The sequence below is a fragment of the Tachypleus tridentatus genome, chromosome 8 (genome assembly GCF_004210375.1).
Source record: "Tachypleus tridentatus isolate NWPU-2018 chromosome 8, ASM421037v1, whole genome shotgun sequence".
NCBI lineage: Eukaryota > Metazoa > Arthropoda > Merostomata > Xiphosura > Limulidae > Tachypleus > Tachypleus tridentatus.
In genome coordinates, this window is record NC_134832.1 from 9,701,466 (window position 1) to 9,726,985 (window position 25,520).

General features: G+C 33.5%; 1 protein-coding gene across 3 annotated transcripts in view; it reads right to left on the reverse strand.

The window, feature by feature from the left end:
- Nucleotides 1-25,520, reverse strand: part of Cdc16 (cell division cycle protein 16) — a 149,799-nt gene that overhangs the window by 46,546 nt on the left and 77,733 nt on the right. For all 3 annotated transcript variants that reach the window (XM_076517562.1, XM_076517561.1, XM_076517560.1), the window contains exons 10-12: nt 25,027-25,076; nt 17,540-17,610; nt 2,290-2,415 (exon numbers count right to left, since the gene is read on the reverse strand). In XM_076517562.1, the coding sequence (XP_076373677.1) occupies nt 2,290-2,415; nt 17,540-17,610; nt 25,027-25,076 (247 nt within the window). The remainder of the gene's footprint in view (nt 1-2,289; nt 2,416-17,539; nt 17,611-25,026; nt 25,077-25,520) is intronic.

Below are 25,520 nucleotides of genomic sequence, written 5' to 3' on the forward strand. Positions count from 1 at the left end.
AAGATATCACAAGCCCATTTTTGAGTTTTTCTTGCCATGTGGCAAGCAGAATTCCACCAAGGACCTATCATTTCTGTACAAAGAAAATTGCCAAAGGGTGACTATATAGGCAGGTTTAAAAATGTTTTTACTGTAAGGGGAAACACGAGGGATAGTAAGAATCAATCAAATCAAATCCTTAATGTCATCTGTATTTGAACAAAAACCCCGACAATTCCATTGGATCAGAGTGGTAATTTTTACTTACCTGGATGAGAACATGGCAAGAGCCCTTCTGTTTTCAACTCTTTTTTTCTTCTATTGGACAAAGGTCTATTAACCTCTATGGATCCTGCCCTGGGTCGAGTAGGCAGGTCTCTGTTTGTGGACAAAGATTCCAGTGACTGAGGGTGTGAATGAATGGTTGTTTTACTTCTCAGGGCTGTAAAAAGAGGATGGACCTGAGGAAACATTTGAAGTCAAAGGAAGTGGAATTGGGCAGTCACTGGAACGAGTGGCAAGGACAGAGATGGAAGCAAATGTAGATTCATCAACTCTTTTAATGATGGAGAGCAATCAGATGTTTTGTAAAGACTCTGCTGCAGGCATGGAGAGCTCTGTCTGCACTCCCACTGTGGCAGTAAAATGGAGTGCAGCAGCATATGTCCAAGATGGAGTTGGGGACAATAATTTTCAAGCCTCTGGGTAGAAGATATTATTTATAGTCTTTAGGCATTGAACCTCTTTCCCCTCCAACCATTTAGAGAAAGAAATAGCGTAAGAGGGATGTGGATCACAGCATGGTTCTAGTTTGGATTCGTATGTGTTGTGGTCTTTGCCACCACAATGAGCACATGTTAAAGAGCCATATGACATGATGTTTTTGAATGACAAAACCATTGACCCTGGAAACATTTGAAAGGGTTGGGAATATATGGCTGTACCTTACAGTTCAGATAACCTGCTTTGACTGTGGCAGGAGGATTTGGTGATGTAAAAGTCAATATCAGAACATTAGAAGGCACCATAATTCCATTTTTGTAAGTGGAGATTTGGAGCACCACAGAAATGCTTTGGCTGGAGAAACCAGCAAGTTTCTTTGACTCAGGAATGTTCTTTAAATCCTTCTGGAAGAATTCAAAGTTGTACATGGAGTAACCTTGATGGGTATATCCCCAATGGCCTTCAATTTTGAGAGAAGTTCAGTACGTTGTGGTGAAGATGTTTCCACCAAAATGTCTCCAGAGTGCAAATTCTTTATTGACTAAGGGGAGCCAGCAAGCCCCTCTAATCCCTTTTGAATAAAAAAGGGGGTCATCTGCCCTAAATATTTCTTGGATAAGGAATGAATAACCAGAAATCAAGATACAGAATCTGTCTGCGATATTGACTGTACAGCAGAGTCGTCCATGCATGGTTGTTTTCCAATTATCTGTTATTTTTTTTCTTTCATTTTTATTTATTTTCTCATAAATGAGGGTATCCATAACAGAAATGCTATATTTCAGTGTCCAATGACCCCACTCACTATGGAGCCCTACAAGAAGATGCACTACAATGCCAAACAAGAACACTGCAGCAATGCTAGGGTTTTATGAGTACTATACCTGAATACCAGTATCAGACACAATGTCCACAACACCCACTTAGAACGTCCAAAACTGGTATTCGGTTGGCCCTAGCCCAAGTGAACCAGCCGACTGACCCAGGGGTGCCATCCCAATGCTGACGGTCAACAGGAATTCAAGACCAAAGTGGTGTGTTGGAGTTAGACCCCTCAATCACCAGAATCCTTTCCTCTCCTTCACTGGTCACCATGCACAGCAAACATGTGAGTGAATGTTTAGATCCTAGAGGAGGTAAACTGAAAGTACAGAACCTTCTCAAGGAGGTCCCCTCACCACATACAGGAATTCACCTCAAGAAGCATTTTTTAAATCTGAAAATGTATGGTTGTAAAAATAATTTCAATTATTCTGTTTATAGCTGTAAGGCTAATTGTGAGTGATTAACAACATATGCTGTATATGCATCAAAGAAAAAGCACAAAGAAAATTTTGCTCACTCCATTAATCACTTTTGACCAAGTAAAGCATAGACATTATTCTTTGTTTAATACCACTGTATTTGCAAATTTTAGGACACATTTAAAAATTAGTTATATCAGCTTCATTAACGTTTCCTCCTCTCTGATTAGCATACGTTTGCATATGGCTGAAGGAATTAGATTACCAAATGAATGTAAAACAAATATGGGCATAACAAGTCTGCAAATACATAAAATGAATATTTACACATAAACCAACCTACCCTTTCATAAGCTGAGATGCCTTAAAATAGGCAGCCATTGCTTGATCATGTTCATTCTCCACAGCAAATGAATGACCATACACTAGCCAGGCTGGTCCAAATACTCTATCTAAAGTTGTGGCCTTACTGTAATGAAGAAAAGGAACACAGTTTTGTTTTATAAAACACTACAAACATTTTATGGGAAAATGTGCATTTCTATTTCTGAAAAATGTGAAAGGTGACATTTTCTTACCCAGCACAGCTTAACTAGTGTTTTGATTACTTTAATCCACACCCACAGAGAGGGAGGGGAAAAGTCTATTTCTTTATCTAGTATAAGTATGTAACGTTTTACCTGTGTTCTTCATGATATATTTCATTTCCATTGATTACACATGGTTTACAAAAATATAAACAAACCTTACATTCATCTTAAAGACAAAGAAGCAGAATTTGTTTAATTTGTAAAATATCTGAGTTCATAGTAAATAAATTTACCATTTCATTGGTCATCGATATTCATTTTAATGTTAAAAAATTATAGTAAATCAATTAAGAATTATGTAATTGATCTATCAATACTGATTAAAAATGAACAGCTAAGAACCAGTTACATGTTTATGATTTTTTTTTGATTAAACACCAAATACTGTAATGATGCACTTAAGTAAAGAAAAGGAAAACAATGGTCTTTTGTTCTTCAGTAAAACTGTGGGAAAGCTTACTTAAGTAAATAGTATGGTAACATGTACTTTTAAGCAGATTGTGAAGAAATATTACAAGCTAGATGATCTCTCAGTTGAAAAAAATCAGGGATCTTTCTTTTTTAAACATTAGGTCAATTTCAATTTCATGAAATTAATTAAAGTTGTGAAAAAATCAATTTCATAGATTTTTTTACTTATTTATTAAGTAAAATACAAATTCTAGCATTCACATTTTACAAGTATCTGAGATGTACACCAAAAGCTACAGAGTAACACACTGTTTTTCAAATCACCAGTAAACAAATAAATGTTCAATAAGTAGTAGATGGTAAGATAATGCACAAACTCAAGGATTAAAAAGTAAGTCTCACTGCATCTGAATAGTCCTTGGAAGTACATTAAGTTAATATGGTTCAGAAATGTGATGTTACTTAGGTAACAATGATCTTAACAACCACAAATCAACAAGTGAATGCACATAAAACCCTATCAAGCTCACATACTCTTATTAAATACACAAAATCATAATTATTTCTCCAATTGTAGCTATTTACATTTCCATCAATTACATTAATGTTTTCTCGTTTGTAAACACAGCATTATAGTTATGGTCTGGTTCCATCTTCATATAAAATGAACTGTTAAGAATCCAAAACTACTGTGTATCACAGTCAATTTTGTATTTTAAGGCTCAAAATTTCAAAAAGGCACAACTTTCACTTGATTTTGATCTAACGTGTTTATTAAATAAAATTTTACTGTGATCTTGGAATTCTTTTCCCACATTTTATAACTCATATAATCTCTTAAAATTAAAAGTCCTCAAACCTTCCTTCTGTAATTTTGTGTACAAATGTATTTTTACTAAAAAATAATGACAATGTAAAGACTTATTTTTTGGAGAAGACTTTATCAAACTTGAATAATGTAATGAAATTTGTTTATTGTTTCACAATAAGTAATAATATACTATATACTCAATACAAAACATCACTACAAGTTGCTTTTGGGTTTATAACTACTGTATTACCATGCTATTGTACCTTACTTTTATCACACTCTCATCATAACTTTAGTTTATTATGATCCATTCATACAGTCTCCAGAAAATTTTTAAGATGTAGTGAAAGGTAGTCTGAATTTTCTGCATTTACACTGTAAAGATGAAGATCTAGTTGTGCAACAAGTAATGCATTGCATAAAAGATGTTGGAACAGAGGAAAAAGACAAAAATGTCTGTTTTATGTAACAGTCTATTACTTCCCATCATATCACAGTGATCAGTGGAAGAAGTAGATGTTGTTTGTCAGCTTCTTGTCAAGTTAAAGCTTGGAGATAAGCTCTACTGATATGCCTTGAATAATCTAAACTATTTAAATAATGTAGTGCTCTCAAATCCAAACACAGGAAATGGAGTTGTCATTCTTAACAAACAAGTCTATCTTGACAGATTCGATGTCACCTTAAATGACTCCAGCAAGTTTAGAGTTTTAGATAAAGATTCCACCCATCAGAGAAAATATAAACTTCAGAGACTCCTATTAAAATAAAAAAAAAGAGAATACTATTTCTGATTAAGTGAATAACCACATTAGACGTGGTGGATCACACAGTGACATTACATAAGGTCTGCCTAAACTCCATAAAGCAGAAAAACCGATCAGACCTATTGTACCTAACATAGGAACACACATTCATAAGCTAGCTGTATTTTTGTACAAGTTCTTAATTCTGTTTACTATGAATAACTTACCCTTAAAGACTCCTTTGATTTCTCTAAATTCATCAAACATTGGAATTTGATTCATCTGTATACATAACAAGTTTTGATATTAAATCATTTTATGCTAAAATTCCACTTGATGAAGTAATCAAATTAAGTCATGACTTAAGATTTCCTGATAACACTAAATTCAATGGCTTAATTATAAACACGTTTATTAAACTACCTTAAATTATGACCAAAGAATTTCATTTTGTCTTACATAATAAGACACATGATCAAATTGACAGTGTAGCCATGAGCTCACCACTTGCTTCCATACTAGATAATTTGTTCTTATAAAATCAACTGGATACAGTCATATCCATTCAAACCTCTAATTTATAAGATATATTGATGACACTTTTATTGTATACACAGAAAGCAAAATCATGTCAAAAAGTTTCAAGATCAGTTAAATTCAAAGCACAAGAAAATCAAGTTCATGGTTGAAGAGCAATAAATATTCAAACTGCATTTTTTTTAGATCTAGAGGTTATTAACCAGAACAGCAAGCTAAAACCTAAGTACTACCACAAACCAACATTTTCTCTCCTGTATTACCACTTCAGCACATTTATACCTGTTACAAAATTAGTTTAATGAGTATTTTAGTTCACAGAGCATATAAACTTATCAGCTCTTATGGTTATTTTCATGAACTTAACAATATTAAAAAATACTTAATTAAAAATGCCTTCCCTGTAGTACTCACCAACAAAAGTATTTTTCAATACACAAAGACAGTTTACATAAAGAAAGATCGTTTGTGCAATGTTACTGAAAAAATCCCAGACCAAATCAAAACTCTGATCCACTAACAGCAAATAATAAAAATTTTGATAGTACTTTCTTTTTTCAGGCAGACGAGCTTTTGTTCAACAAAAACTTTTCGGCCTTCAAGTGAAGGTTAATAATTTGCTACAAGTGTAAGAATCAAAGTTTTGATTTTTTGCTCTGGGCCAATGGCTCTGGAAATCTTACATAAAAAGACATACTGTCTGAAAATTAGCCAAAAGCATTTGTTTTTAATGTAACTTGACAATGCACATTCACATATTGCAACTATTTTGACTTTTTTTTTTGTTAGGAATGCAGAAAGTTTTTCTGCAACAGAAAGGTTCTTCTTCTTCTTCTAAACAAATATTTGTCATTTGTAAATGAGTTTCAGCAGGAAGTTGAAAATGAAATGGTTGCAAAATATACTCCAGACACAAAGCACATGCACTAGACATTCAGTAACAGACACTGAGGTTCACAACAGTGTTTAAAGATAATAATTGTAAAACAAAAATTTATATAAATTTCATTCACCTTTCTTCTAAAGTGATCAAATTTAAAGTAATAGAAATTTACAAAAAATAAAAGACTTTCAAGAACTTTGCAAGGAAAATGTCAAATAAAAAGGATTTTTAAGGTCTTGGATGTGCTACTAAAACAATTGAAAGACTTTCAAAGTTTCCAAGAACCTTGATATACCCTGTATTAATAACTATAGATCAATCATGAAATGATTTAATCTTCTGTATAAATAACTAAGAGAATTCATGTAAATAATCTACTACTAATTGTTCTCAAAGTCCTAAAAACTTTAAATTAACATATATGAGTTCATGTTTGAGTAAGAAAAACATTTTTTAAACCATATGTGAAATTTTCTGCACAGTAAAAGGTAACTGAAGATGAATTTATATAATTTCATCTGAATTCAAAAAGGTTATGAAGTTGATGCCGAAAAGTTAAATATGAAACAAGTGAAATTAAGATATTTTCCCCAAATTCCAGCAGAACTGTATAATATTATTTATATGTGGTTAGTGGAGAATTTATTGAACACTTTACCTTTTTTTTTCTTTCATAAAAGGTTAAGTTATTTTTTTCAGATGTATGACATAACAAGAAATATGATAACCTTGAAGTACAGAAGTCTAACTTTTAAATGTGCTCAGGTTATCAACTATGTTTTTGTGGTTTATCTAATTATTTATACTACATGATTTTCTACGGTTATCCATGTCTCATATTTAGTGAGTATGGATGTACAGTTTCGAGTGTTAGAGACTTCAAAAACCAGGTTGATTTACTTTGCAAAATAAAGAATTCAGATGCAAAATAATTGATTTCTCGCATATTTTCACTTTAGGAAGTCATCTGCAGTCCGAAAATATTCCCAATTTTTGTCATTAACATAAGAAATAATGTGAAAGTTAAACACTTCAACACACTGGGCAATTAAAGATCATGTTTATTCAGTAACTTTGTATTACATTCTGACAGTTTTTCAATTTCCACTTTAGGCAAAAACTGTTCTCCACTTAAATCAAATATATGATCAACAACTCTCTAACTTGACTATTTATGAGGAAATCTAAATACTATTATCAAACTTAAATATACCTTGTCTTACAATGACAGTTTAGAGAACCAGTTACACTTATATGACCTTAAGCCTCATTATAATTCAATGTTATTTTTCTCTTCTTCCCCCTACCTAGTTAAATTTAGTTACATTAACATCCTTAAAAACTTGACATTAACTTTTACACCAGAATTGCTATTCACTTGTTCCAATAACCATAAACTAAGTAGTCTACAAATGTATGGGTAAAATGTTATACAAATAAATGGCAAAGATAACTTGGATTTAAAGAATCAAGCTAAATATTAATCAATTTTCAGTTTGTTTTAAAACCATATAATACATATTTGTGTAGTTTCAATATGTCTATGTATGTGTGTGTGTGTGTGTGTTCTCTTGCATTTCCTGTAGCTATTTTAAATAATTAAGTATTCTTTAAAGGTTATGAAACTTTCAATGTGAATGTTACATTATGTAGTATATGGGCTAAACAGCTGGGTCAGACATTTAGGTATAACATCCTTAATTTTAAGCTAATAGACATAGAGAAGGCAACCATTTACCAGAACCCTCTTCCATAAAAGCTTTGCCTGATTCTTGTCACTTTATAATATGTTCAACACTGAAAATGCATAACATGTTCAGCAATATCATAGCTTGAATCTTTGCTCATTCAATCTGCAACTTAACATACCAGCCACTAAGACATGTCTGCTACACTGCTTTAAAATGTTTAAACAACAATGAATTTAAATAACTGAACCAGAAAGCTGTTTAAAGGCCAGTTATAAGGGATAAAATGAAACTATAAATTCATTAGCAAGTTTATAAAACAAGTTAAATTATAACAGTTAAAAATAAATTAGTAGGTTAATCTATGATTATCCTCTGGAGGGCCAACCAAGTCTCATGAAGATAAAAGCAAGAGTTTACTATAAAGGAAAGCTGGTGCTGGACTTTGATCATAAAGATGAGGTCTACCTGACTGCTCTAACCATAGAGATGGCAATAAAGACTATCTCTAAACATAGAGAACCATCTCTTCTAATGGCACCACCATATATGCAGTAAATGGGAGATTGACTTATTGATCAATGTCAAGACAAAGAAATGTTCTTACACCTTGGCAATTACTGTGGCCCTACTAGCTAACTGACCCACGAAGCAATCCCAAAGAGAGACAAGGGTAGAACTTGTGCTTAAACCACAAAAGGTGATAATGAATCATATTATGTTGGAGTATGAAAGATAATGTCACACAATGGCTGCAAACTGGATCAAAATGAAGGCTCTTTATAGCTGTAAACAAGACAGACGTCATTTAAAGAAGTCTGTTGTCCACTGGGCAAAATAACAGACAGGGACAGGGTCTTTGCCAAATCTGGGGATGATCTTAAAGACCACAATGGTAGACAACTGCAAGAAAATAGTTAAAAATCTGCTAGTGTGGTTAACGTGGGTAAGAGTGAAATCTCAAGCAAGTTCTTTGTGAGTTGTACATTGTATACTTATTCTTTTACTTATGAAAAGGTGTTGTTTTGATTAAATGTAAACATTTTGATTTTATCATTTGAAAAAGGATTTATCATACCGATATTTTTAAGAGTTGTAGTATACTTTATCCTGCTAAATGGTTGGTTTGTTGGTTTGGCATTTTATGGTGCAAAGCAACTAGGCTATCTACACCACAAATCTGGAAAAATGTTAAATTTAAACTAAAATTATTAAAATTTGTAAAAAGGAATTAAGACAAAACAAAGTTTAATTTCTGAATGAAAAATATAAACAGCATTAAATCCAATTTTTATATCTAGTTTAAAGCAGTAAGAGATAAACTACAATAATAGAAGTTGTAAAGGACTTTTTGTGGTATAATTATCATAACTTGCCAGAATGACTAACCGATAAGTTCAAACATCAACCTTAGTCACCTGAAGTTGGCCTTTCCAGTCCTGGTTTCGAGTTATTTGACATCACGGCCGTTTTCAGAAAGTAAAGTAATAGAAATTTGCAAAGACTTTCTATAAAATAATTTTAATTACTATAACTCACCAGGATGACTAACAGGGAGTTCAAACATCAGTGTTAGACACCTGAAGCTGGCCTTTCCACTCCTGACTATTATCTAATTTCCAATAGAACTAGTTATACTTTAATTCTCGAAAGTGAATAATATTAAAAATAGGTGTATTTTATAAATTAAAAACTTAAGTAGCATTAAAAAGGTCAATGACATTTAAAAGCTAAAAAACATTTGTAAGATGGACAGCATCACCATCGCCAATGACACTGTCTAACATTATGGATAAATCTTGGGACAAAACATATATAAAACAGTGCTGTTGTTGAGAGTCGTAACCACATCAAGACAGTAAAGTGTGGCTTATTGTGACATGAGTGTCACATAGACAACAAATTAGTGCATCAGTCCCCAATAAAAGAAAACAATGAGTTAACGAACTGTGACAAATGCATAGTCTAATTAGAACAACTTCCTCTTTCCAATCCTTACAGAAGCAAGAAGGCCAGCATCCAATATGCTGTTTTATTTGGAAAAGCTTGTTGTCACATTGCTCACTCTGAGTCGACTGTCAACTGGCATGGAGCCGAGCCTTAAATACAGGACCATAGTTCATGTATGGAATAGGCACAGCAGTAGTAGTGCCAGAGCACACAGAATTAGCTGTTCCTGTGAATATCAACATGGCCTGGTATCCAGAAAAACTGGAGAGAAGTAGATGTTAAAGAGAAATAGGCTAGTCAGTTTTGAATATTGGCTAGAACATGGTGTGAACTGATGTGAAGCAGTTTCAGGGCCAGTAGACATCTAAGAAAGTCAGTATAAATAGTGCAATTTGAGTACTGCTTAGCTTCTATGTGATCCAGGGCAAGAAAAATGGCATACAGTTCAGCAGCAAACACAGAAGCTTCTGCATGCAACCATCGAACCACAACAAACCATGGCAGAGCCCACCCAGTCACCTGATTTTGAACTATCTGTATCAATAGGAATGGAAGGATGGTTCAAAAGATGTACAGCAAATAACGAACAGTATTTCCAATCAGGGGTGTCTACTTTTCTCAGATGATTTAAAGATAGGTCACAAATGGGGACCGTAAGAAGCCATGGTGGGATGAGCTAACCAGTGGATGCAGCAATGTTATCCAAGGACAGCCCCAATTCATCCAACTGTGCATGTTGTATCATAAGCTTTCTCAATGTCAAATAATGCTGATACAAGATGTTGTTCTTTGAGAAAGACTTCTCTGATTAACGTTTCAAGTCAAATTAGGTGGTCCATGGTGGAGTGCTGTCGTCAGAACCCACACTGGGTGGGTGAGAGGAAGTTGTTTGATTTGAGGAACCAAACAAGACAAGCATTAACCATCCTCTCTAAGGTCTTACAGGGACAGCTTGTCAAAGCAATTGGGCAGTAGTTTGAAGGAATCTTGGGATTCTTCCCAGGCTTAGAGAAAAATAAGACAATAGCCTGGTGCCAGGCAACCTGAAAGAACATTCTCCTACCAGATCTGGTTAAAAACAATCAGAAGATACAAGGTGCAGCATTACATAGTGTACATCATCAGGTCTGACTGATGTACTGCAAGACCAATGAAGGACCAGTTTGAGTTCCACCAGTATAAAGGTACGATTATAGTCATAGAGACAATCAGCTTGAAAGGAAAGAGGTGATCCCTATGCCCGAGTCTTGATGGCTAAGAAGGTGGAGCAAGAAGCAGAAGTGCTATATATCTGGCAAAAGCTTTCACCTAGAGTATTGGCAGTGTTCTGGGTATCAGCTACTTCCTAGCCATTAGAGAGCAAGATCGAGAGGTGGACAGAATTATATTGCCCCCTGCCTTTACGAATCTTCTCCCATATGACTTTGAAAATGGTGGTAGAAAATATGCTGGTTGTGAACTTAATCCAAGATTCCTTCTGGCTTTGACATCTTACCCACAGGTCTGCTGGAAAGCGATGCAGTGCTAGAGTGTGGAATACCTAAGAAAAGTATTCCAGGCCCGTTTTTGAGCCTTCTGTGGCAGGCAGAAAACATGTTAAAGTTTTAGGAATACACTGAGCAGCTCCCTGTATAATACAGTTACTTATTGCTGCCACACAGTTATCTATTGACGGCTTACAATGGCAAAATCAAGTTCTGAGAGAGCAGTGAAAGAGGGCTAGTTTGCTTGACCCAGCTTCTACCGTGGCACACAGATCGAGTGGCATCAACCATGGCCAGTCTCTTTGAAAATTATAGAAAAATGTTCACTACCTTGTGGATTATTGTCAATCCTCCGTGAAAAGTGAGAGAATAGTGAAGGGGAGCAAATTGAAAGATTGATAGCAGTAAAGGACTGACTATGTGCATGAAAATAAGTATAAGAACTGCTATTGAAAAGAGAAAGGTTGTGGTCAAAGAGCATACGTTCTATGGAGTGATCCCTCCCATCAATATCAGCACTTCCCCAGAGGGGATGATGTCCATTAAAGTCCTCCGGGATTAAAAAGGCGATGGCAACTGTTCAATGAGAGCATCAAGGTCTGATTGATCATAGGTCTCTTCAGGAGACAGGTACACAGAACAAGCGGTGATGGTATGAACCAAGGAAACACAGATGGCTAAGGCCTCCAAGGGTGTGTCAAGTAGCAAAGATAGGGTGGACACATGCTGATCAACCAGAAGTGCCACCCCTCCATGCATTCATCCATCACACAGCCTGTAATTTCTTTACAAAGAAAACTGCCAAAAAGTGACTGTATTGGCAAGTTTCAGAAATGTTTCCTGTAAGGAAAGACAAAGGATAGTAGGAAGCAATCAGTGTTTTGATGTCATCTAGATTAGAATGTAAACCTCAACAGTTCCATTGTATCAAGGTGGCCATTTTTAGTTAGGTGTAGGCAAACTGGGTGGAGAACCCTTCTGTTTATGACCACATATTTTTTCTTCACTGTTTTTATTCGAGTGAGGTCTACTGACCTGCATGGATCCTGCCTTGGGTTGATTGGACAGGTCTTTCTTGTTGAAGAGGATTCCAGCAGCTGAGGACGTGAACAAATGATCGTTTTGCATCTTGAAATGGGAGAAGAAGATGCATCCGAGAAAATGCCCACACCCAAAACCAAAGGAAGTAGATCTCGGGATTTGCTGATATGTATGTTCGGGACAGAGATGGGTGTTGAAGTTGATTCATCAACTTTTGAACCTTTGAGGTCAAAATACTTTTCATTTGGAGGCACAGAGAGATCCGTCTGCACTCCCACTGTAGGAGTGGAAGGAAGTGCAGCAGCACATGTCTGAGATGAAGTGGTGGACAACAACTTTCGAGCTTCAGGAATAAGTAATGTTATGAATTGTTTTCAAATGTTGTCCCTCTTTTTCTTCCAATCATTTAGGGCACGAATGAATGTAGGACGGGAGAGCCATTGCAAATGATGCAATGAGGGTCCATTTCACACTGATAGGCATCATGGTCCTTGCCACCACAATGACCACATGTCAAAGAACTATGACATGATGTCTTTAAGTGATCGAACTGCTGACACTGGAAACATTTGAGAGGATTTGGAATGTATGGCCTTACTTTGCAATTAAGATAACATGGTGACTGGAGGATTCAGTGATGTAAATGTCAGAATAAGGACATTGGTTAGCATCGTAATTCCATCTTGCGAGTAGAGATATGCCTCACTGTAGAAACTCCTTGGGTAGAGAAACCAGCAAGAATCTCTGACTCAGGGATGTTCTTCAAATCCCTCTCAACAATAACTCCTCTTGATGAATTCAAAGTAGTATGAGGCATAACTTAAATAGATATATCCCCAGTCATCTTTAAATGCAAGAGGAGTTCACTGTGTTGAGATGTGGATGTTTCCACCAATATGTCACCAGAGCAAAGCTTCTTTACAGACCTTGGAGAGCCAGCAAGTCTCTCTAGTCCCTTCTAAATGAAAAGAGGGAGACATTTGCCCTAAATGTTTGTCTGAAAGAGAATGTAGTATAAGAAAACAAGGTACAACAGGTGTTACAGATGTTGAAGATTGTTGCTCAGAATATTCAAGATGCAGTCGTTTACCTATGGACTGTTTTTTCACTATTTTATTTAAGTTTTTATTTGGAGGATGTATAACAAGAAAAAGGAATATTTCGGTGCCCACTGACCCCACCCACCATAGAGCCCTATGTGAAAATGTACTATAATGCTAAATAAGGACACTGCAGCAATGCCAGGGTTTCATGAGCACTATACCCAAACACCAGCATCAGATACAATGTCCACAACACCTGTTGAGAACATCCAACACTGGTACTTGGTTGACCCTAGCCCAAGTGGACCAGCCGACTGACCCAAGGGGGACCACCCCAAGGCTGCCAATCTACAGGAATTCAAAGCCAAAGTGGTATGTTAGGGTTGGACTTGTCAACCACCAGGATCCTCTCTTCCCCCTCACAGGTAATCATGCATGGCAAACACGTGGGTGGATGTTTAAATCCCAGAGGAGGTAAACTGAAAGAGTAGAACCTTCCTTGGGAGATCCCCTCACCATGTACAGGAATCCACACTTCCAGTTCTTTGAGACAGTAATGAACATAAAACTTCAATAACAAGCCAGCCACTAAAAGCTAAATAAGGTTTTAAACACTCTGAAGCATTTAGAAAGTGATAATAGCAATAGCTATGAAACTCGTACATCTATTACATCTGATAGAATTAGTGGTGGAAATACTCTTCATATACTTAGCTTGTTAAAACTGAAAAGTTTAAAAAATGATAACACTCCTGAGCCAGATAATATTTCCCCGAGGGTTTTGAAGGAGGTCAAGAATTAGATATGTGAGCCACCTGCCACAATTTTGTGCAAGTCCTTATGCAGTAGACAAATATCAACAGATTGGAAATTAGCTAATGTCATCTCTATCTCCCAGGGAAGTAATAGAAATTGTTCCAGTAATTATAGGCTTATTAGTCTTACAACAGTTGTGGAAAAAGTTTTGAAAAGTCTGATAAAAAAGTACTTTGCAAAGTTTAGAGTTTTATTGGATAGTCAACATGGTTTCACTGAGGGAAAATCTTGCCTTACAAATCTTTTGACATGCTTTTTAAGTGTGGAGAATAAATTAACTAACTGGATAGAAGAGTGGCTTGATGAAAGATGGCAGGAGGTGGTTGTATTTGGAGTTCAGTAAAAATGGATTAATGTTCCAAGTGTTATACTTTAGGTTTAGGTCTTAGAACCTTTGCTTTTTTTTTAATTTACATAATGGCTTGATTAATTGATTGATTTAGTGTTTAATGGCACAAAGCAGCGAGGCTATCTGCGCCAGACATTCGGTAAAAATGTAAAAAATAAATAAAAAAATAAATAAATGTAGTAATAGACATAGATGGAAATGAAGGTAAAACAAAAAAGTATAAAACCAATGTTGACACCTAGTCTACAATGTTAAGATAGAAGGCAGAGTATAAGAAGTTGTAAGGTATTTACTCTAGCAAAAAGGTAATGATCATAACCCACCAGGAAGACTAACAGGTAAGTTCAAGAACCACCGTCAGTCACCTGAAGTTGGTCTTTCCAGTCCTGGTTCCGGGTTATGTGTCATAGCAACCAGTATCAAAATGTAAAAGAATAGAAGTTTTAAAAGATACATAGCAAAATTGTAACAATGAGTAGCCAAATGTCCAGTAAAAAGATAAAAGTCAAGTAAATGGAGTAAAATTTGTAAAAGTAATTGAAAATAAAAGCAAAACGGCAATTAAAACAGAAAATGGCGTAAAAACCAATGTTGACATCCAGTCAACAAAGTTGTAAAGAACTACCTGTAGCAGAATGGTAATGATCATAACCCGCCAGGAAGACTAACAGGTAAGTATAAAAACCACCGTCAGTCACCTGAAGTTGGTCTTTCCAGTCCTGGTTCGGGTTATGAGTCAATATGGCCAGTACTAAAAGTTAAGTAGTAAAAGTGTGAAATGATATGCAGCAAAAGTATAATAACAACTCGCCAGGACGACTAACGAGTAGTTCAAACAGTAGCGTTAGTCACCTGAAGTTGGCCTTTCCAGTCCTGGTGTCGAGTTATTTAATGTTCTGGCCATTGTCCAATGTCAAATTGAAGGAGAGAGATTAAAACTGTAAAAAGGAACCACAATTAAAAGGTGTAATGAATAAATATGCAACACTTAAATGAGATTAAAAGATTAATGGCCATTAAAAATTAAAAACATTATCAAGGTGGACAGAGTCACCATCACCAATAACTCTGTCCAATGTTACAGACTGACCCTGGGAAAAAATATGTTTAAAATATTGCCGTCATTGAGAATTGTAACGATGGCAAGAAAGTAAAATGTGGCCGATAGTGATTTGAGTGTTACACAAACTACACATTGGTGCATCAGTTCCAGATAAAAGAAAATGATGAGTTAAAAACTGTGACCAATGCCTAGTCTAGTTAGAACTTTACAGAAGCTAGATGGCCAAAGTCCAATTTTGGGTTTGATTTGAAAAAGTTTGTTGTCACGTTTCTCACTCCAAGTGGACTGCCAGTTGGCACGGAGTCGAGCCTTGAAGACAACACCATAGTCCATGTACGGAATAGGCATAGGAGTGATGGTGCTGAAGCAGACATATTTAGCTGCCATGTCTGCAAGCTCGTTCCCGCGAATACCAACATGGCCTGGTATCCAGAAAAACTGGATTGAAGTAGCTGCTGATGAGAAATGGGCCAGTCGGTTTCGAATATCAGCGAGAATAGGATGTGAGCTAACGTGTAGCGATTCCAAGGCAAGTATAGAACTAAGCGAATCAGTATAAATAGTGCAGTTGGAGTACTGCTCAGCTGCAATATGATCCAGGGCAAGAGATATGGCATACAGTTCAGCAGCAAACACAGAAGCTGTAGAAGGGATTCTGCGTGCAACTACTGACCCATAGCAAACCATAGCAGAGCCCACTGAATTACCTGATTTGGAACCATCTGTATAAATGGGAACTGAATGATTGTTTGAAAGATATTCATTGAATAAAAGATAGTACTTCCAATCTGGAGTATCTGCCTTTTTTTAGGTGACTGAAAGAAAGGTCACATTTGGGGGCTGTAATAAGCCATGGTGGGATGGGCCAACTTGTGGAATCTGCAATGTTATCCAAGGACAGACCCAATTCATCCAATTGCGCCCAGATGCGAAGGCCAAACAGAGCAATGACAGATCGTCTGTTCTGAAAAAGTACTGCCCACCGAGGAAGGAAAACACATTTCCAGGTGGGATGCTTTGGTAAGGAATGAAGTTTCGAAGTATATTGTAAAAATAGTTACAAAGGGCAAAGGTGTAGAGAAGGTTCATGAGATTCAATGTATATACTTTGAACTGGAGAGGTACGGAAAGTCCCAGTGCAAAGTCGAAGTCCTTGGTGATGAATGGGGTCCAGCATCTTTAAGGCCGAGGGTCTGGCAGAGCCATAGACCATTGATTCATAATCGAGTTTCGATCTAATAAGAGAGCGATATACCTTTAACATTGAACAGCGACCTGCCCCCCCAACTGGTAGAAGAGAGAACACGGAGGATGTTCAGTGCTCTTGTGCATGTCACATGTTTAGTGCTTCTCAGCAAAGTTTAACCGAGCTGTTTCGTGGTGTAGAAAGAGGCGTGCCCTTTGAAAACGTTTACGGTTTTTAAAGCCTTTCTCTCGTAGATGCCGTCTTATTGTTCTTGAGCAGCATTCTGCGTCTGTAAAAGCCTTAATCTGGTTTGACGATCGGCTGGTGTCTTGCTGGGCAACCAGTTGAATCTACCTGCTCAACGCAGGCAAAATTTTCTTGGGCCAACCACTTGAAATTCTTGTTCTGTATCCCTAGAGGGTCTTTTAAGAAATTTGCAACAGCAGTTTTACTATGCCCAATCTCACCAGCAATGCCACATTGAGAGAGAACTTGCTTTCAAAGCTCGACAATTCTGCCACATTCAAACTCTGTCAACTTTTTAGCCTGTACCATATTTTCACCCAATGTAACACAGATGTCAGTGGAAGATGTTAACAACGCTAATGCTTGAACACAAATGACTATATTTCATTACGTGTTTATCAATTAACGCTTCATTTCAGTATGGTCTTAAACTTTTGACCAGCTGGTATTTAGACTAATTTCATAGTGTTCATATTTTCCCTATTAAATGCTAAAAAAGTTTTTTTTCCCCCTTTTCTTATTTTCATCTTTAGAAGCTCAACTCAAATAAGTGATTGAGTCTAACAATGCACAATACATATTTTTTCTTTATGTTCATTGGCCTTAAGTGAAAATATTGTGTATACTTCATTCTCACCTCTTCAAGGTTTTACTAGCACTAAACAAAGTTGTTTAGACATGAATAGCAAATAATCACATGGGAATGACACTGATTCCAGTAATCAGGAATTTAAGGAAGTAAATCATACCTTAAGTACCTTCTAGCTGCATCCGTTTTACTGATTAGCAAGTAGTAACAGCCCACAGCAAACCAAGCTATCTAAAAAGAAATGTATAAAACACTAAAACTGAGTTTGATGTTTGCTTAATTTGAGAACAAATTCAATAAAATCGTGATAAATTTCATAATTTATTAATGATTGTCATAATGAGGTAAAATTTAGTATAATTTTTGTTATTTTAGAAATTATTTTTATTCAAGCCCTGTAACAACTCAAATTATTATTTAGCTTTCCTTACAAAACAAAAAACAATAAAAAATTAATTTATGGTTTTATAATACACTTCACTTAACAGTTAGAAAGATATAATTGACTAATTTAGATTTCTGAATTAAATGTACTATTACTTGGGTGTAGAAACATTTAAACTTTCTGCATAAATAGATACAACTTGTCAACATATGAAACAAAGCTGTAAATAAGTCGTCTCTGCACATATTTGGCCTTATTTCTACCCAAACTAATAGAAAACAGAGAAATGTTTATTTGTCAGTGTTAAAAACATCAAAATTAAACTGATCATAGTTTTTGTTTAACTCTCTAAATACTACTCACACCGCTGTAAGTTGCAAGCCACTCAGTGAACATGTAACTTATGTTACACTATCATACTACATTATGCAGGAGCTAGTCACAAGCATGTCTCATGAAAACGTTTTATTATATCATGTTTCTTAAAGTTTTCATTTCATAATTTTTAATACAGTATATGTACCTTCACAAAATTTAGTAGATTTACATTTAAAATACTTTTCTTAATCTCAAAAATCACAAGTTTTATTTGTATGATCATTAAAATCTCCAAATCTCAAATTTTTTTCCGAAAAAAAAAATTATACTTTATCTATTATTTTCTGTACCTCAGCTTTATACAACTGTTCAATTTGACTGAATTCATTCATGACCATAAAGAAAAATTAAAATAAATCTAAATTACCATTTTCTTTCTGAAATAATGTAAGATTGTAATATGAAGCTATATCTGTTTATTTTAAATAACTCAAACTCATAACAGTATACATTTATTTACACTTAAATTTTATTGTTTCATTGCACTTTGAACTTTGCGTGATTACTACTTGGATCATTAAGTTGTAAATCACTTAGAAAATGTACCTCATATCAAACTATTGAATTATACACAAACTGCTTGCAAGCATATATCATGAAAATGTTTTATTATACTATTATTTATTTTACATAATCTGCCTATAAATAGTATAAAAGCTTCCTATTTTTACATTGTAGTTAATTTTATAATAAGTAAAAAATACACATGAAAAACAAGAAAAATATTTACTTAGGTTTTTTTTTGCTGTTGACTGTCACTGATACTTTACTCTCCTTTTTTCATATATATTAATGGTAGTAATGTATTAAATAATTGTTTATTTAATCCTTTTGTGATGGGTTCATACAATTTGAAGAAATCGAGTTACATGTGGTAATTCAAAGATTTTCAAATGGATTCTTTCAAAAACTGAAGTTAGTAATTAAGTGCTTTTACTAAAAAGCAACATTTCTTTTGTGATTACTTGCATTCACACTATTAACAAATCTTGTGCAAAATGATTTTTATTTCAAACCTAAAGATACTTTTTGTCATCTTACAGTTTAATATTTCATTTGCAAATTCTCATAAACCTCCCAAACAGATATCAAAAGTGTTTAACGTCGTTCTCCATGCAGTCCATGAATCATAGATCATGTCATTGCATCTGGGGATTAGCATTCAAAGTTTAATTGAACTACAAATTTATGAACTTATGTCAAGTTTTGTATCAAACTGTACATTACAGCTGAAATTTTACTATTACATATTGTTTAATTTATTAATTTAAAAGTAAATATTAAAAAGTGCATATAAACAAAGATTTTTGTGCATCATGTGGTATGTTGAATGCAGCACTGGTATGAATTAGATATCTGTGATGCCCAGGTACAAAGTCTATAGTTTCTTACATATCAGAAACTCAAATTACCAATACTGAAAAGCTTTAATATAAAATAACAACCTTCTATCTTTTCTAATTACTGAAATCTCATTCATTATAAATTAAACAAAGTGGCCTTGTACACCTCATTCCATTTTTGGAAAAGCTTCCTGATATACAATTACTTTTGTCTAAGAGATATAAATAACCAATCAGAAGCTCAGAATGTCCCCTAGTAGCTTTCTCAGTCATTTTCAAGCATTCAGACACCAACTTGTTCTTTTGATACACGATTTCAAGTTAGTAAATTGAATCTTTATATGGGTCAAAATTTCATATTTTTTCAGATATTTTTCAAATACAGCTTAACTACTAAGCTTGATAAATTATAATGGAATTCTATGGTAATGATATAGTAATTTATGATTTTTTTTTTTTGGCTATTTCAAATGTATATAAAATGCAAGGAAAATTATTTCATTCCAATCTTCCATGTGCAAAATTGTATAAGGCTTAGCAACCCATAATGTGCAGCAAAGAAGTACAGGGTGTTCAGAAAGTCACTATGCACTTATATATTTATTAACAGACAAAATCGCACAGTGACTTTCCGAACACCCTGTACAAAGGTCATCATTAGAAGATATAATTATTTGTTACAGTTATTTATATATTGTTCAATGCTTTAATAAAAACATGTTTAAGATGTTATATGTAAATAGCAAATATGTATTGTAACTGAAACCTGACTATTTTACAAAATACTAGTTCACTATAACACAGACAAAACAGGTCATTTTCTAGCCAAAAAAATCAGTTATGGTAAATTTTTTATTTTCTTTTTCTCCACCATATCACTAACTCTAGTTATTATCATCGATGTGTAATGCAAAAAAATAATTAAAGTTAAGAAATAGAAAAAATTAAACATCTTTTATTTTTTTTTTGAATATCTTTGAGAGTTTCATTTTGTTAAATTCATAACTTAATCTCTTTTTCCTTTTTAAATATAGTTAAATTTTTGATGTTTTATTTTCATAATTGTCTTTTACAACTAATTATGCACCTCAATCCAAGTAAAAATGCCCTCAAGGCACATTACAGTCTCTGAGAGACATGCATAATCCTTCAGATGTGAAAATATGTATTGAAAAACATTTAAACCTTTTAGTTATGCATTTCAAAATATAACTGATACACAATTAACTCAAATATAATAGTAAGACCTACAAAAATTTAAACTGTACCTCTACTTCAACATATTTAGGTAAGAAACAACCATAAATACCATGGTAGATCAATGCTATAGTAAATTTCATGTTCTCTCTGATATGAAGGCTTAGTGCCAATTTCAAAATAAACACTGTTAGGTTATCCTGTAAAATGAGCTCTTTCTAACTGTTATATATAAAGGTGTATATAACATCTACATAGAACAAATAAGGTCCAAACAAATTTGTTACACATTTTTACTTGTTTTAACTGTATTCATTCATTGTACCTTGAAAAGAATGTGTCAAAAAGTTACGTAAGCATCTAAGTAGCTAGACCTACTTCTACTCTATTACCATTGTATTGTTGGAGAGCGAAAGTGAGAACTGTCACAGCTCACTGGTCATTTGACAATACATCTGAAGTTTGAAGTAGTTTTTTAAAGGTTTGTTTTGTAATAGACTTATTAATTGGATAAACTAAAATTTCCAATCATTACAATCATTATAATATTAAATTAATTCACATACACCAATATTAAAGTGTATAGCCCTTTTATGACAGGTCATAGGCCAAAGGCCATGTGATCATATTTGTTGACTTGCATTCAAAATTTTATTGAACTACTAATTTATGAATGTATGCTAATAAGTTTGAACTAAATTGGAGATTGTAAGTTTAATATCATATATGAGTTAATTTCTTAATTTAAAAGAACACAATGTTGAATGCAACACTCGTTAAAATTAAATGTTTGTGATGTCAAATTCTAAGTCAATAGTTTCATACAAATTAAGAACTCAAATTACTAACTGACAGTTCAGAATGTTCCCACACTGGTTTTCTCAGCCATTTCAATCTGTGAAAAGGCTACCGGATTCTTTCAAAACAAGATTTCAAGGACTTTAGACTTCACAAAGTTTCATATTTTTAAACCTTAATAATTTAGTTACAATGCTTAATAAATTACAGTGGAATTCTATTGTATCAGTATAGTTACTTACAATGTTTTGGTTCTTCATCTGCATATATAAAACCTAAAAACAAATTTTGTTTGATATCCACTGCATGTAAAAGTGTAAAGACTTAGCAACCTACGTTAGCAGCTAGAAGAGATAATTTACTTCACTTCTTTATTTACTGTTCTATATTTTAATAAAAACAAGTTTCGTAACTTATTTCTAAACAATAATAATCTATATACATATGCAAAATTGAAATTTGACTGTATATTACAAAATACTTGTCCACTAAAACACAGCCAAGACATGGTCACTTTGTAAATACTAAAGGTCAGTTTTACATTATTTGATATGGTAACGTAAACATATGTTCACTGCATCAATCAAATATAAGTTATATAATGTTAGCTAGGCATGACTGGAAGATCGATATAATGAAAAGTAATAAATATATAACATTATGAGACTTAAGCTACTTAGACTAATAATTTGTATTTTTGTGTTATAATATGTAGTCATTCTAGTGTGAAAAAAGCATAATTTATATGTATTTCTTAATTTTTTTATGATTGTTACAAGGTCAGTCAGTTGACAGACCCCACACAGTTTGGGTATAGAAAACGACCTGATGATGATCTAAGAAGGTCAAAATGTTGTTATGTACTTTATTTTAATTAAAGTTTTTATATCAATACCAATGTCTTCAGAATAAATTTTTACTTCAAGTGGGTTGCTTGTCGTCATTATTTCATTGTATTATATGTTGATGATAATAGCCAGAGGTAGTAATAATGTAGAGAAAATTGAATATAAAATATAAACATTTATTTCAAAAACTGTAAGTTTAAGAAAACAATTTTTATATTTAAAATGAAAATCACCTTGCACTCCAACAAATAAAGTGTAAGTACAAATACCTATAATAGATGAATAAAATATTTATAGAACATATTTAAAACATTCCTTTTGTAAAAAAATACTCAAAATACTTAACGTCTTACTATTTTTTGTAAAAATACATGAAGTTTACAATCACCATATGTATTGTTGTGCACACATCCCTGAATGTATTTGTATCAACCCATTCTTATAAGGGTTAATTTTAATAATATACAAAATATGTTATTGTAAATTGTTTCAATAGATTGGACTAGTACCAAAAGTCATTAGGCCTTTTGATCATAACACTGCTAATAAGCATATGAATACTGGCTTTTAAGTCAACAAATATAGAACATTTCAAGACAACATAGGACCTATTGATCAATCTTGGCTGTTCCATCCTCTAAACTAAATCTATTAACAAATAAGTAAACAAAAAAAGTCTTAAAGCCACCCCTTATCATTCATATACTTAACAAGCGTTCTCTTAAGCTCTTAAATATACTGTCTGCACAACATTCAAAGACAACACTTTTCCAAAGACCAGTCATCCTGTTAGAAAAATAAACTAACAACTTAACTAATGACAACACCCACTCTGACAAATTTTATATTTGTGTTCCCTAGTCCTACTATTCTCATCGTTAAGTATCAAAAAAAGATGATATATCAACACTATCAATTCCCTTTACAATCTTAAATACTGCAAACAGATCCCCTCTAAATCTTTCTCTTTTTTTTCAAGAGAAAACAATTTTAGAGATTTCAGCCTCTTCTGATATGACAATCCCACCACTTCAGGCACCATTTTAGTAACTTCTTCTGAACCATTTTCAACAATATAATGTCTTTCCTGAGTAAGTATCCCAAACTTGAACACAATATTCCAAATGTGGCCTAACTGGTGACTTGTACAATGCAATTATAAACTCCTTAGACTTGTGTTCAATATTTCTTTAAATATAACAAAATTATTTTGCCCTACCACTAGCAACAGAAAATTGCTTGGATGACTTCAGATGTACAAGAACAATAACTCTTTCTTTCACAACACTGTTAAGGCTATTCTCATCCAGACTACACATATAATTCAAACTATGATAACCCACATGTTATACTTTGCATTTTTCATAATTAAAAGCCACCTATTAATTATTTGTCCAACTCACCAAATGATTTAACTCCTTTTGTAAAGCAGCAGCATCCTCTTCACATTTAGCAACAGCTAACACTTTAATATCATTTGGAAAGTTAAGTAATTTGTTGACCATTCTTTCATCTGTCACTGACATAGATCAAAAAGAGCAATAGTCCTAAAACTGAGCCATGAGGTACCCTACTTATGACAATAATTCAGTTTGACTGAACTCCCATTTGTAACAACCCTCTGCTCTTTTCCATTCAGCTACTTTTCTATACAACTTGCTAATATATTCTCCACATCTGTAGAAAAAAGTTTTTACAAGCTTTATCAAGCCTCAAATGGTTACATTTGAAGCATCTGTTTCAGGTATAGTGACATTTATGAGTTATTTCTATGAATAAAAATACAGAAATGGCTAGCATAAGGTCATTGAGGTTGAAAAGAGTTAGAAAACATATTAACGTCAGCTCTTGTAGAACTAGAACTGTGCTGAAAGTACATTTACGTCTGAACACTAATGTGTTTTGTAAGCCAAACCAACAAGCCCTTTAGCAGTTGATCCAAGTGTAATACTAATATGAAAGTCAGCCTATTTAATATTTTATATATCAAGAGCAGGTTTAATTAGAAATTCCATGAGAAACAATATTTTTTCTATATCATCTTAAGTCCAAAAGAATTTGATTTTCATAGCTAAAATGAACTTTGTGAGATGTAAATATAACTAAAGTGTGTGTGTGTGTAGAACATTACAAGTAAACAGGAAATTATTTGTAATGAATGTTTTACACCCAAACATTTCTACAGATGTTCACAAAACTTGGTCTACTTGTACAAACAATTTTGTGATCCTTAATTCTTCAGAGAGAATTTTAACTAACCTCTTAAAATATTTAATTGGCAAAACAAACAAAAGCAAATGTGTACTTTTTATACATTATCTTTGTGAGTGCTTTTGGATATCAACATACACACAATAAATTTACAGAAGAGTTAGAAATCAATAATGATGGATTGAATTAAAAATTTTACTTTTGTCTGAAAGCAAGTAAAATTTTACAGTTCATTGATTAGGAATAAGTGCACAAAGTAGAGTGTACTTAAAATATCAACACCACAAAATTTTAATTTCAGTAAACTTGTTAATTTTGAGTAATAAACAAAATAAATATTTGGTAGAATAGCTGAATATTTTCACTGAAATTATAAAGAACAAAGTAAACAACTAATAAATTGAGTTTGGATCTTAATATCTGAAACAGTAAAATTTGTATAATGCTTAACTAAAAAAATAATGAAGCAACTGTGGGTGTTACTTACAGCTTTTTCAGGATAAAGATCCACTAGTTTGTGAGCAAAGTAAAACAAATCTGAAAAGAAAAAGAAAAGAAATTTAGAAAACTAAGATTGTTTTAAGGAAACTTTTTAAAACTACAAACAAACCATTCATGTCATATCATAATAATCATATTGACCTTCTTCATTAAATTGTAGTCATCATACAATTCATTAAAATGTTTATTCTCTTGTTGCTGAGTGACTGGTATAAAAACATTTCACAATGTATAAGAACAATAACAATCTCAAGAAGATACTGACAAGCATGTTTTTATGAAATTTAAATTTAAATTTTTATTCTAATGAACATTTCATACATTTAAGTAACATCAAACATTATTGTTACTAAACAACGTTTTAGAAATGCTCCACATTTTAATAAATCTTCAGAACATACTATAAATTAACACCAGTTACAGAAACCTTTGCAATTAGATGTCAAGTGAAGCAAGTGATTTAGAGGTATTGAGTTGATG